This window comes from Dromaius novaehollandiae, chromosome 4, assembly GCF_036370855.1.
Source record: "Dromaius novaehollandiae isolate bDroNov1 chromosome 4, bDroNov1.hap1, whole genome shotgun sequence".
Lineage (NCBI taxonomy): Eukaryota > Metazoa > Chordata > Aves > Casuariiformes > Dromaiidae > Dromaius > Dromaius novaehollandiae.
The window spans coordinates 49,049,911-49,063,739 of record NC_088101.1 but is presented as its reverse complement, the minus strand read 5'-3'; the positions used below and the strand labels follow the sequence as shown (position 1 = coordinate 49,063,739).

General features: G+C 34.3%; 1 protein-coding gene across 1 annotated transcript in view; it reads right to left on the bottom strand.

The window, feature by feature from the left end:
* Positions 1-13,829, bottom strand: part of WDR17 (WD repeat domain 17) — a 63,748-nt gene that overhangs the window by 8,387 nt on the left and 41,532 nt on the right. The window contains exons 13-22 of the mRNA XM_064510985.1: positions 13,479-13,681; positions 13,187-13,336; positions 12,962-13,092; positions 11,127-11,252; positions 8,102-8,257; positions 7,770-7,834; positions 7,240-7,372; positions 5,534-5,625; positions 4,508-4,607; positions 3,103-3,242 (exon numbers count right to left, since the gene is read on the bottom strand). Coding sequence (XP_064367055.1) covers positions 3,103-3,242; positions 4,508-4,607; positions 5,534-5,625; positions 7,240-7,372; positions 7,770-7,834; positions 8,102-8,257; positions 11,127-11,252; positions 12,962-13,092; positions 13,187-13,336; positions 13,479-13,681 — 1,296 coding nt within the window. The remainder of the gene's footprint in view (positions 1-3,102; positions 3,243-4,507; positions 4,608-5,533; positions 5,626-7,239; positions 7,373-7,769; positions 7,835-8,101; positions 8,258-11,126; positions 11,253-12,961; positions 13,093-13,186; positions 13,337-13,478; positions 13,682-13,829) is intronic.

Below are 13,829 nucleotides of genomic sequence, written 5' to 3'. Positions count from 1 at the left end.
GAAGGCATGTGTTAATTTTCTGTTGCTCTAGTGAGTTGAATTAAACAGCTATGAATACTTCAAGTTTCCAAACCACCTTAAGGTGAGTAGGAGGAATATGCGAACAGGGATGGGAAGGGACAGTAGGATCTCTGATTTGAAAACCCTGTCATGAACTCAGAAGCTAGGAGGGTAAAAGGCATCTGTCTAGAACACTATGACATCAACGTAAAGCATCTCTCAGTCATTCAAAATGAGCACTGCTTCAGTAAAGAAAAAAAGTGATACCTATTTTTATCCACCTGAAAGGGAATTTGTGTTTTAGCAAACTGCCATTTCAGAAATATTCTCTGCCTTTTACTATTTGTTATCCCCACTTTACATAAGCAGCACCTGCAAGGAGCACATGTAAATATTAATAAATTCTTTTGAAAGAATCATCCTATTGAACTTTTAATAACTGATTATCCTGTTTGTTCCGCAACTCTCCTACTCTCATGCAGACAACACTTCTCCTGTGACTAACAAGATCAATTATGACTTGCCTCTGTGTAAGGCAAAAACTCCCACTAAGTGCCCTTGGATTTTCAGAATGCAGTCCTTGGCTAAAAAAAACTGAAGTAAGTTACTGTCCAATATTTGCAACTGGTTGCTATCCCACTTACAAGCACTGATCAAGATTAAAAAGAGAAGACACTTAGTCTAAGTTTTATTAGCAAAGTTGCATGCTTTTCAAATCTCTTATCTCTAGAAATAAGCAAAATACCTGTATCCAACTGATGGAAAGCTAAAAGGAAGACATTGAAACAGTAATGAACAAAACTTTGTTCTGTGTTTTTACTTTATAGAGGCAAAATCTAATAGACAATAATTAAACTACAATAGCAAACCTATAAGTCAGGTTACCTGGCTTCGTGTAATAACAACAAAAATCATTCCACTGCCATTTGAAAACTTAAATGCCAAAAGGTCTTCAGAAAATCTGCTATGTCATTAATATGCAATATGCACTTTTCCAAGGTAATGAAAGGCTCTATACAATATAGTGTATTTCTAAAGAAACTGTTTTCAAGATCAGTTATATGTGCTGACCTACATTAAAAAAAAATTTAACTGCTTAAGTGATTAGAAACTTCATATAAAGGCTCTGGAATGTTTTTTAAGAATCAAAACTGAAAACATTGCCAGTGGAAAAAAGAATAATCAGGTGGCTCAGTCTGGACATGCCAAATTCAGTATTTCAAGTAAAATTACCACTAGTCTTGTAAATAGCAGAAGGAAGTTCCTTTCAGGGGTATTTAGGTGCTAAGCACAAATTAAACAAAGATGGTGTTCTTAAAGACTCACAGGCTTTCCTATGGCAATAGATTTGCAAGTCTGGGGAAGGGCATGTGTATTTGATTTTGACTTTTTTTTGTATTTCATTTTTTAGAACACTTCTAACAAAACAGTCCACCAGTAACCGATTTCATCATCAGCCAATCCAGGACCTTTCAGTATTCTGTGAGGTCTCCACAACACAATGTTTCCACTTGGTGGATATTGCTAAGCACAAAAATCAGTACATAAAAAGGGAGCCCTTCAAATATCAGAGGTCCTTGAACTCTGACTTCTCCATACATGATTTTATGCATGCTGAGGACCAAAGGATACTATACTGTGCTGTCAGTATCTCTTTATTGAAAAATATGAAGAGATCCAGGAATCTCTGATCTTTTCCATTTAATTGAAAAATATGCTGTACTAACTGCAAATCAGAATCCAGGATTGCAGGGTATAGCTGTAGGCGGTCTGTATAGAATATGAAACCTGATGACAAAGCCAGATGTATGTTTGGGCAATATGCAGCACACTAGCTTGAAATTATATCCTGTGTACCCAGATAGGATATGTTCACACTGAAGTCTAAGTTTGCAGAAGTTTTATGTACATATTTACATACAAATGCTGTACTATTATACGCATTTGTTACAGTGCTGAGATCTGAAGAAGTTTTACTTATGGAAATGGAAAAAATACCCATTCTTTTTCTTAACTCCACCTCCAGTGCTTCCTATCAGAGGCTCCTCACCAGGATGGAAGAGAAACTAGAGGAAGAGCTTCAGAGACTAGAACTTCAAAAGGTGAATGTGGATGTGTCTGAACAAACTTGTTACAATCGCTGAAGTTTGCACATGCTATATCATTGTAAAGCAAAAGCAGTAAGTCAACCATTTCTTGTTACACCTTTTCCTGCAATGCTTCATTGTCTAACTTAGGCTAAAGGCTCTGTAGACAGGAGTTCTATGTTTCTCTCAGGCTACTTGTAGATGCTTGAGCAAATACCAACTTTAGTGGCAAAACTGAAGCTTGATATTGCAATATCTGTTTAAGCACTGCTGTCCATTGAATGTTAATTCTGAAAACACCTGAACAGCTGCCAAATATATCTTAGTATGATTTTCTGCTTTTCACTGCTAGACAAAAATAGACGGGAATTGTATCCCTCAAAGTAAAACATCACAAGGAAGAAGAGAAAAATTAGCAGAGATGTTAAGTTTCCCCTATATGGAATAGAGAAATGGCCTACTCCTGCAGAGTTAAACAGTAAACCTGTGTCACCCTTAAATTTTTCAGCTCTCCTGTATTCCAAATAATAACATAAAATAATTCCTTGACTTCTTACGTGTTTATATTTTCAAATACTTAAAGTCACTCCATAGATCCTACTGAAGCTTCTGTTCCTTCCGACTTTATAATTCAGTTCTAGTCTTACTTTGTCTGAAAACGTCTGTCCATTTTCACTCAGTACAGACTAGTAGCTACTATGCTTGTTATTGCCCAAGCATATCATCTGGTTGTTTCAGCAGGCTTCACATGACAGGCTTACACATGACTCTGTAAGACAGTAAGTTTTCACCCATTTACAATACATATGTTGTACATTTTGAGATTAAAATATAATATAATATTAGTGTTCTCTGTGGATCGTTGGTCTTATCCTGCAAATCTTATTCAAGCAGAAATCTACCTGCCTATAGTGATTTGCTCTACATAAGAGTTTTCAGAATGAGGAACAATTTTATTGTTTTGTCAGGAGAAAAAAAGAAAAAAAAAGTCTTCTATGGAGTAAGAAATTCTTACCATGTTGTTACTGTCATACATTTTCTTGCTAGTAATTCTAGGGCATAATGTGTTGCTTGCGCGGCACTTTCTCCTAAGACGGTACCCACACTGATTGCCAACTCCAGTTCATTTCCACGAATCAGGTTTGCCATGGCAAGCTTGCTCAATAAAAAAAATTATATCATTAAGGGACACAAGCATTTTAGGGATTCACTGTGTTGACCATATTACATTCATTTATGAGACTGCTTTTTACACAAGGACAAAATATGCATTAAAGAAGCTCCTACATAAAATTTGTGCCTCTTGAATGAGTCAGTAATTGTGTACCTGAATGAGTCAGTAATTGTGTACCTGAATGAGTCAGTAATTGTGTACCTGAATGAGTCAGTAATTGTGTACCTGAATGAGTCAGTAATTGTGTACCATATATGAATCAGTTTTTAAATAACCAAATGGATTTCCTTTAGCTTAATCTTCCTTTATTCAGCCAAAGAGATTAAACATCATACATAACAAGCATGATGCCAAGCCCTTTTAACCCTGAGTAAAAACACTAGCATTCAGAGTATATATTTCCCTTTTTTTTTGATGAAAGGAAACTCAAAAACAGGGATGAATCTTTTGCTCTTATCCTCTCTGGGAAACTGGAATTGCTAACTGGGGTTGCAGAATATTAAATGTTAGAGACAATACAAAATCTTGAAACATCTCTGTTTTGAAATAGAAGCATTAATCGATTACTGTTTTCTCTCTGAACAGCTCATTAAGATGGAATCTTATTCATTTGGGGTGGAGGTGAGTGAGGGATACAACAGGAAGAACACATTGGGTCAACAACAGCAAAAGCCAGAGAGAATGAGGAGAAAAAAAAATGATCTGTGAAGTTATGAACGAAAGGAAATTTAATGAAATATGTTTCTGCATTGTTAGCTGTATTTTGGTGGCAATTTTTTTCCTTGTTTACTTAAATATCTAGATTGCAAATTCCCCAAGATGGAGATTGCATTTTTTTTTTTGTTTTTAATCATGCACATAGCACAATGAAGTTCCAATTCTGAATGGATCTGTTGAACTACCATAACAATATGAACAGTAAAAAAACAATATTTCTGTTTATATGTATGTAAGGTATTTTCTGATATAACAAGATTCTGTATTTATTAAGATCCAATTAAATAACAACTTTTTTTTGTGAATAAGGGTGAAATCTTTAATGAAATCAGAGGAGTTTTGCCACTGATTTCAATTTTTTAAGTGTCAAACTCTCTACATAAATATATACAAATCGAATACCAAGGGTAAATAATACATTTTAGAATGAGGTAGTTATATATTAGAAACCAGTTAACATTGGGGTATATAAAAAGCAAGTCACTGTTGGCCTTTCCATACATACAGTTTAAAAAAAAAAAAAAATTACCTCTATATTTTCAACAGCCAAATGGCAACATGCTGCAAGTACTGCACGGCCATCCTGGAAATACCATTCTGCCAGTTCTTTACTGACCTTATGTAGGAGTCTGTAACAACAAAACATGAATTCTGCAAAATCACCGAGGCTGGACTTGTTTGGCTCTTAATTTATACACAAGTCACCACATGTGCTTCTGTACCCTAAAAGTTCTGTAAGATATTTGACCTATAGATAACAACATCAATAACATCAAAGCAATTATTTTGAACTGCATCTACTACTTATGTCAGTGCATATTCCGGTAGTCAGTTTTACACAATCCATACCAGTATGGAGATGTGTCTTCAGACTGAGAGAAAAAAAATCAAATGTTTGAATACCCATTCTGTACCCGTGAACCCTCCTCACTCAAAAACTGCACATGTAAATGAAGTACCTATACACCCTCCAAGCTAGTTTTGTTACTACACATCCAGCTTGATAATGCTTTTTAGGGTTTTCAGTATTGTTTTAACAAGCAGAAAGGCATGGTTTCTTTTGTGGACACATACAATGAAAATTTGGCCATTATTGTACGTTCTTGGAATCTTCACTGATGAAAAATAGTGAAGCCTTCTGGAGGAGAAGATGCATAACACAGACTCAAAGATACTTGCTAAATCTAAATCTTATTCTATTTATGAAAAATTCTACTTTAATAAGGTACATATTTAAACATATTTAAGTGGATAGAAATGCACCTTAAAGACCAAGCAAATAAAAAGAATATCAAGCAAGTAAAGAAAATATTTATAGCTGTAATACATACATATAAAAAAATTCATAAAAGGAGGCTCTACACAGGAGATTATTTAATGTATCATCAGTTACTTAATAACTGGCTCTTTACCAACCAGTGCATTAGAAAATGTAATATTCCTGTTTCAAATTCTACATTACTGGTGCCAAATTTAACCAATAAGGTTTACTTCCCTTGATGACTTTATATAGTGCACTAAAATGAGTGTTTAAATATCAAGTAAAACAACTTACTCATTATACTCATCTGTATTGTTTCCATCAGAATTTGAAGACCCAGTTGTTGTGGAGAGTGGTGGCATTTGTATATTGCCCTCACAGGCTGCCTAGAAGTGAATAAGAAGCTGGATTAATTAATATGACAATCAAAATAAATATGAAATATGATTTTCCAAGAAAGAAAAAAAATTCTGAGCTCTGGAAAACGATCATTCTAAAGCATGAATATAATAAAGGAAGTGTTTAAACTAACAAACTTATTCTTAGCAAAATTTTAGCCTAATTTTACTCTGCCATACAAGAAATTTGACAGAGGCAAAAGACCCCTCTCTCTTCCTATCCTTCTTGCAGAGGATTTTCCCAGCTTTTGAATAAGCTTAAAATGGACAGTGAAGGCTAAAATCTTGATTTTTACTCCCCTAGGAGCACGTGGCTGTGATTGAAGGGTGAACTCCAAGACCACTCCTTAGTAGGCATATCAGATCTGAAAAGGTTTATATAGCAACATAAGTCTAACATTTTTCTTGTTTGGCAATCAATTAGTTCTAACATTAGATGTGAAGAAATTAAACAAATTCTTTCATGTGCTTTTGCTGGGTTTGTACATTCAGGTGCAGCTGGGGTGACAACATTAAAACTCAAAGCTCAGTTAGAAGAGAAAAAGTCCTTGTGTTTTATTGCTTAGTATTATCTGATTAAACCTTTGAGACAGACTATCCTATGAATTGTAATAAAAGCAAACCATGCAATGTCTCTCTTGCAAGAAATCTAAAGATCTTTAATGCTTTAAGGTGCTTTGAGGTTCAAACATAACAACTTGTTAAATTTAAGCATACCTCAAAGTTTTATCCTGTACACTATACAACCACTCCTCAGAAGAAAAAACAACATAAATATGGACAATTTCTAATGGACAAATTCACATTCATTATTCCAGTTCCCCCCTCTGAGGCAACTGAACATTCTAGGATAGGCAGGCATTAGAAAATGTACCAGCAAAAAATCTTGACAGATTTAACACAAACTGTATTAAATACATAAAAATTACTCACAAAAAAATAAAATAAGAGTGAGAAAAAGTAAAACAAATTATTAATCTTGCATGTTTTATGCACTCTTTAACTTGTGTTTACATTTAGGGAGCAGAAGAGACATACAAGTATGCCAAAATATGTTTGAATATTAAATATTTTCAGAACTGATCTAGTATTCACCGTGCACAAATAAAAAGCATTTTAAAATACGATTTTCTTAATCTGTTGTAGTCTTTTTGCATTCATTTATAAGCTTGATTTCCTATATTGATTACTACTGCGATTGAACAGTTTCCCACAAAGACTCTATAGAAAGTAGAATAACCAAGAGCTTGGTAGAAACGCAAGAGAAATCCTACGTGCCTTAAAAGTTAAGGGCAGTTCTGACTGCTAAGAAAAAGGTCAATCTTTTACCTCAGGTGTCAGCTAGACACTATGATACCAGTTTTCATCATAGGTATTTGATTTCAGTTTAGAAGAATCAGGCTTAAAATATTTAAGCATGAGATGTCTTTTCATGGTTTCTGAGTAAAAATTGGCCAACGGAACATGAAAGTAAACAGAAGGTTTAATTATTCAACCATTTTACAAAGGTGAACAGAGCTAGCCTTTTAAATATGCTTGTCCTCTTTAGACTTAGAAATGAATAACTAAATGCATCTCCCATACTCATCTATGTAATAATACCTGTGCAACAAGTAGAGCCTCTTTAAGCTGGCCTCTTGAAGTAAAGAAAGAAACTAGTTTCTTCACATCTCCAACAGCTATACAGTACGGGATGACATCATCATTTTCCTCCTGAATTAACTGATCAGCTCTCCTAATTAAACAAACAAACAAGAAAGATCTACACATATAATTTATCACTAAACTTACCTCTGTGATATAGGTGTTAGATGAAGCTATATGAAGTTCACTGAAACCCAAGTACCTCTCTAGACCTCAGAAGACTTGCAAGCTACTAGAATACTGCACTAAAGAATTTCCAGTTTAAAACTTGCAATTTACTTTCAACCTTTTAACTTGCTTTCTGTACACAAAATCTTCGTTGAAACTCTTAGCAATTCCATCACAGTTTATGGAACAAAAAAAGTAACATCGCTCAAGTGCTGTAATAGAACACAAATGCAACTGATGTTATTAGTACTTATCCTATTTGCCTTTTTTCTTTTTAAATGGACAAAAGTTACAATTCAACACCATTTTTATCACCTTACCTTTGCATTAACTTCTTCCAATATTTCATCGATACACCAGGTGCAACTGAGAGAGCTTTGTCCCACTACAAGAAAGGGGCAATATATTTTGTCTGATTATTCTGAGAAACAGTTCTATTTTCCACTGTTTTCATGTTTTTCCATTAAAAATATATTTGTCATGAGGATAAATGAGTGATGAGCTATGTGTTAAATTGCATGCGTTAAAAATAATATAATCGGAGAAAGCTCACTCTTTCTTGAGCTATAATCAATTTTGTTGCTACCCAAACAAAGCCGTTTTTATAAACTTTTATATTTTATTGTTTTTCAATAGTGGTCTGATATTTTACCTCTCCGAGCTCTACCATCAGTTCACAGTATCTCTGAATTTGTCCTAATCTTAAATGTATCTCTGCAGCTTCTTTAAGTCTCTCCTCTTTGCTTGGTGCACCAATACCACCTCCAAACTTGGACATTTTTACTGTTGTCAATTCTTGTGCTTTGGACTGATTAAAAAAAAAAATTCTGTTAGTTTCCTGTGATGAAAACAATTTTTCAGTGATGAAAACAATTTTTAGGACCCAAATGATTAAAAAAAAAATCACGTTACAATAGAATATAAAAAGTATCATTTAAGAAAAAACCTCATTTGATGATAATCTACAGCTAATGAAGAGATTACAGTGAGCTATTTATATTGTTAAAGCAACTATATTAGTGTTTGGTTGCCCATATGCATTCTTTTCTCAGTTATCTTTCTTTAATCTTTGTTACATATTTTCATTTCACTCTTAGACATTTTCTCATATGTAATACAAATTCACCAAGAGATTTTATGGTGGACACCTAGATATTTTTGAAATTTCATAAGTATTTGGGAACATAAAATATACAGAATTGGAAATGGAAGTTACCACCATTGTAATGAAGTCTAAGTAACGAAAGAATAAAGACAGGAAGCTTAACCTCTGTCCTTGCATCCTCAAGATCTATCATACCCATTAACCACATGACCAATGAATACTTATATTCCTAACCATTACAATTTTAACAACAACTGAAGAGGTAAGAGTTAATTTATCCATTCGGCAGAGTCTGACAAGAGAATTGACTGAAATCAGACGCAACAGGCTCACATTTAATATAAATAAAGCAAAAGTGAGCTCCACTTCACATTTCAAGAATTCCTACTTTTTAGCTTAAGTCTATCTTAAATGGATGTGTGACAGTGTTTGGCTATTAATAGCTTCATTGTACCACACTTGGAGGATGGAGAATGAACTTAGGACATTTGTTACCAAAATAAACTGCAATGTAGACCAATATTAGCTGCTGAAAAAGACAAAGGATCTGTTTTTCTTTAATCAAACTATGTTACTGTCCATTTGACAATCTATTTTTTGTATCATTTCCATGTTAAAATTCCCAATGAATTCTCTCTGGTTGCTAGAAAACAGAAAAAACACTTGCTCTAGGTCATCCTGAAACATCTGGTTGTTGCAGTGCCATTATCTAGTTTCCTATAGAAGGAATAATATTAAAAGTCATACACAGGAAGTCCGCACTACCCTACCCCTACTTTCTTCTAAAGCTCTCACGTAGGATTCTGAGTCAGCAAGAAGGGGACTACAAGTCTTTTAAAGAACGTGAACATTTAATCCAGAGAATGAACAGCAATTACCCTAGTTACCCTAGGTTGCCCGAGTTATAAATGCATGAAATGATATTATATGGAAAACAGACTGCTTGCACTGCAGGAGTCGAGAATGAATTTCTAGATCTAACTGGCTGAAACCAATTTTGTTTTTTGTTTTGCTTGCTCCATAGTATTAGCAGAGCAGCTGTAATTAATGCTGTTACCACCACCAACAAAAGTTTCCAAAACTTAAGAGTAATAAGGTATGTAGGTCACCCATAACATGGTCCTGTGACTTAAATGAAAGAGATGGCCTACAGTAACAAATAATAGGTGATACCTGACAGGTGTTTAGCACGGACAAAAAAAAAAAAAAAAAAAAAAAATTAAGCATTTCCTGATCCATACAGTAGGTATTTTTCCTCTATTCCCAATCCATTTGTTCGGTTATGAGATTATTCAGCATCTCTGACCAATTTCTGACAGGAACATCTAGCCATGCACACTGTACAAATTGTGTATCTGGTTACATATTTATATATGCAGCTACAAATAAATTTGTAGCCTGGTACTTGAATTTCACCTTGGCATCCGAGTCATTTTTCAGATGCATATCTCTATTAGGGAAGGTTTCTGCTTTTGCACTCCTCCTTCCAAGACAGCTGTGAAGCATACTTCTGCTGCCTTTCCTCCGTTTTCAGGCATGAATTCTTCTGTCCCTTTATCAGAACATAACTGCAAACTTTGTGTTTATAAAACCAAAGAATTTGACCTTACTGAATATAAAAGTACAGTATATATTATGGGGCAGGCAAACTGACTTCATAGCACAAACTGTAGTTACACTTTCTTTTCAATTTCTTGTTTTCATTATTTTGAAAACTGCTTTTGTAGTTATCAACAATAGCCTAGCATTTTAACACTGAGTATCCACAAAGGCATATATACTTAGCTAGAAGGTATTGTTCTAACAGATTAGTATTACAAAGAGTTTTTTGGGTTTTTTTTTCCCCCTCCCCTCTCTCCTTTAAAAGTGATTCTTGGCTTGATACGCTCCATTCGGAGAACTGCCTCATAGACTCGTACTTTATATTTCTGTTAATGCTTGTGAACCTGTGAATAATATGGAATACAGGACTAGAGAAAAATAAAATACCTTGAAAAAAAATAAACACTACTATGTATTATTCATTCGTATGACAATTATATGCCTTGTTACATATGTATGAGCAGAACACTAAATAACATACACAACTAATGACAAGACACCAAAAAAGGATTTAAGAAACAATCAATTACACTTCTCTAAACAACACTACTTATAGACATTTATTCAAGTGTTATCTATGATCTGTTTCTTTTAGACATGTTGAAAGTGGATTTTACAGGAGAAAAAGCTGTAGGTTTACAGATGTGATTTCAGAAGCAAAGGAAGAATTCCAAAGAATAATGAGAAAGTAGGATTGTCCTTTGTGGGAGAAAGTTTGCTTCATTTCTGGAAGCCTGAGTGCGGCAAGACAAAAGAATATATTCTGCAAAGCGTTAAAGGCTACAACAAATCAAGTCCCAAAGCAGTGCAATATGTGATTCAGTACAACTGCCAATAGCAGTGCCAGTACCAGCTTGAAATCTTCAGACAGGAAATAAATTGTGACTCTTTTGTGAAACATTATATATTATTTTTAAAGATTGAACATTAATTATTAACCATTCTCACATAATGTGTATGCTTCACTTACCATTCTAAATCTAAGGAGATGTTTCATGTGCATAATTCCTTTGCAGTAGTTTTGTGGAAGCAAACTATCATCCTGTCCTTTTATAACAGCAACTAAATCCCATAAATTCTTGCTGCCTCCTGGAGGCTGTAATCGTCAGGAAAAAAAAAGCTGCATTACAAGAGCGTTCAAGAGAAATGAAACCTGTGAAGACCTAGAAAAATATTGGTCAGTCAATTCCAAGAAATACAATTTCAAACCATTTCAACATTAGAAGCTTTACTATGAAGACATGAGTTAGTTCAAGATGCTACAACTCCTTCAGTCTTCTTGAAATCTGTGTAGATACTGCAACAATTCATGAGTGTAAGAATTTGGTTATGCACAGACATAACTGAGGGCTTGCCATTAGGCCTTTCCCTTTTGCTCCTAGGGGGCTATAACCTTTATGGTGGTTACTACTGGCATGAAACAACATTCAGCTGCTGGGCTGCAAGACCTGCCCAAGCGGTTGTTTATTGTCTTCTGTAACACAAAAGGGTAGACAGAAAACAACTTTAAGATTTGACTGCCACAGTTGCAAAGCTTTTCAGAAATTTTAAGCATTTTAACTGGTCTAATTCTTGAATCCTTCCCTCTCTAACTCCAGGACCCTGGGTTACCATTCAACCAATTCTAGAGAGAAAGACTAATTAAAAAACAAAGGGAAAAAATTATAAAACATTTGATCTAATGGAGCTTTCTAAAGAATAACACGATAACAAGTATAGAAGACTAAATACTTCTGAGGTGGTAAAAAGCACTGGATGCTACTGGGGAAGAGCTATTACATCTTTTTTCAATGCCTTAAAGCTTTTACTCTACTCCTGGCAGCTTAAGCATAGTGCTTTAGTTACTTGACTCAAAGTGCTGAACACAGCTCACCAAGCGTTTCAATTCTTGGAATATTCTAGTATTCTTACATTAGTTTTAGACTAGAATCAACATGGGACATCAAAATGTATAACTTTTGCAAAATAAGAAACTCCATAAAAATGTATTTTTAATAAAACAGGATATTTCGGTGTTTGTAACTGAAGAAGAGTGTTTTTAAATCATAGCCACCAATTTAGCTAGAAATGATAATAATAATAAAAAAAGAGTACTTTGGAATGAGTTAGATCTTTGCTGAACAGTGTATTCACTTAAATCACAACAGTGCCTGACACGAACTGTAACTCTGGGTCATCTTTGTTCTTGTTCTCCCCGCAGTTCAGCTCCCATTTACCTGAGCATTCACAGGAACCTAGTAGTTCATAACTGTAATTCAATTGCAGGGAGAGGATGGAATGATTTATAAGAAATATTACAGTGCAATGGAGCAAAGTCAACAGATGAGTACTGAAGCATGGATGACCCAGACCTACAGTTCCCAGAAGGCAATACAGCAGTGCTGGCAGACACAGACACTTGGGCATTTCAAACCTAATGCAGAACAAAGGTTTCCTTTTAATAGATTAAAATTAAGTATTCCAAAGCAGTTTGATAAAACAAATCTTTTCATTTTTTCCAGTAGAAAATTCTTATCGAATCAAAACTTTTCCTGCAGAAAGTTAAAATATCCCACCTATTTCTCTTTGTGAAAATTTGGTGTTCACAACTGACAAACAATTCAGTTATGGACATTTATACATGTGAAATTGTCAAGGGATGGAATTGATTTTTGCATATTTTCTGAGCCACCTTTAAGAAAGATAGTAAAGCAAGAGAGAGAGTAATAGTGAAGAGGGAAGCAAGAAATTTTTGTTTTGGAGACTGTCCTAAAGAAAGTTGTCAGTGTGCCTTTCTTTGTTTTCTTAAGATCGCAGAATACTTACTGAAAAACATTCTGAAAACCACCTTAGTTTTTTTCCTCGAGGATTTCCTGTCAATTTTTCCACTTCTTGTTTAATATCCCTAGAAACTTTACCACATAGCAAAGGAGGAGCACCAGATTCCACAGCGCGATCTAATATAGAAAAAGTTTTATACATAAAAATAATTTTCAAATGGTTCAGTAACAGAAAGAAAATTAGAACAACAGTATGTACAATCTAACTTACCTGTATTACCAATAATCTCATCCCAACATCTATCTGCTAGAATATTTATTTGTAGAGGATTTATAAGAGGTGTCAATGACCAGAGTCTCACAGTAGAGTCACGAGAGCAAGATGCCATAGTAAACGGACGACTAGGATGACATGTTAATCCTAGTAGAAAGAGCATTTAAAAATCTATTCAAGTTGAGCTAATAACCTAATGACTATTTTATAAACATTTAAAATATTTAAATATTTAAAGATGTGATTTAATAACACAGAAATAAAGTATTAATATTTAAAATACTATTACCATATACATCTGCACCATGATCATAAACTGTGTCCAAACATGTTCCATCTCTCGTGTCCCAGACTCGAATAGTATAGTCCCAACTGCCTGATATTAGTAGGTAAGGAATTTCAGGATTCCACATCAGTCCCCGTACTGGAGCTGTATGTCCACTAAGAACATTTATACAGGCATCCTGTGTATAATCCCATATTCGAACAGTACTGAAATAGGACACAAAAGACCCATATCCATCAAATAATCTACTGAAATATGATTATATCTTTACTTCAGCAATATTCTAAACTTCAAATTTATCAGAATATTTATTTGTAATCTGTTTATAAAGGTGGTAATAAAAGTTGGACCTTC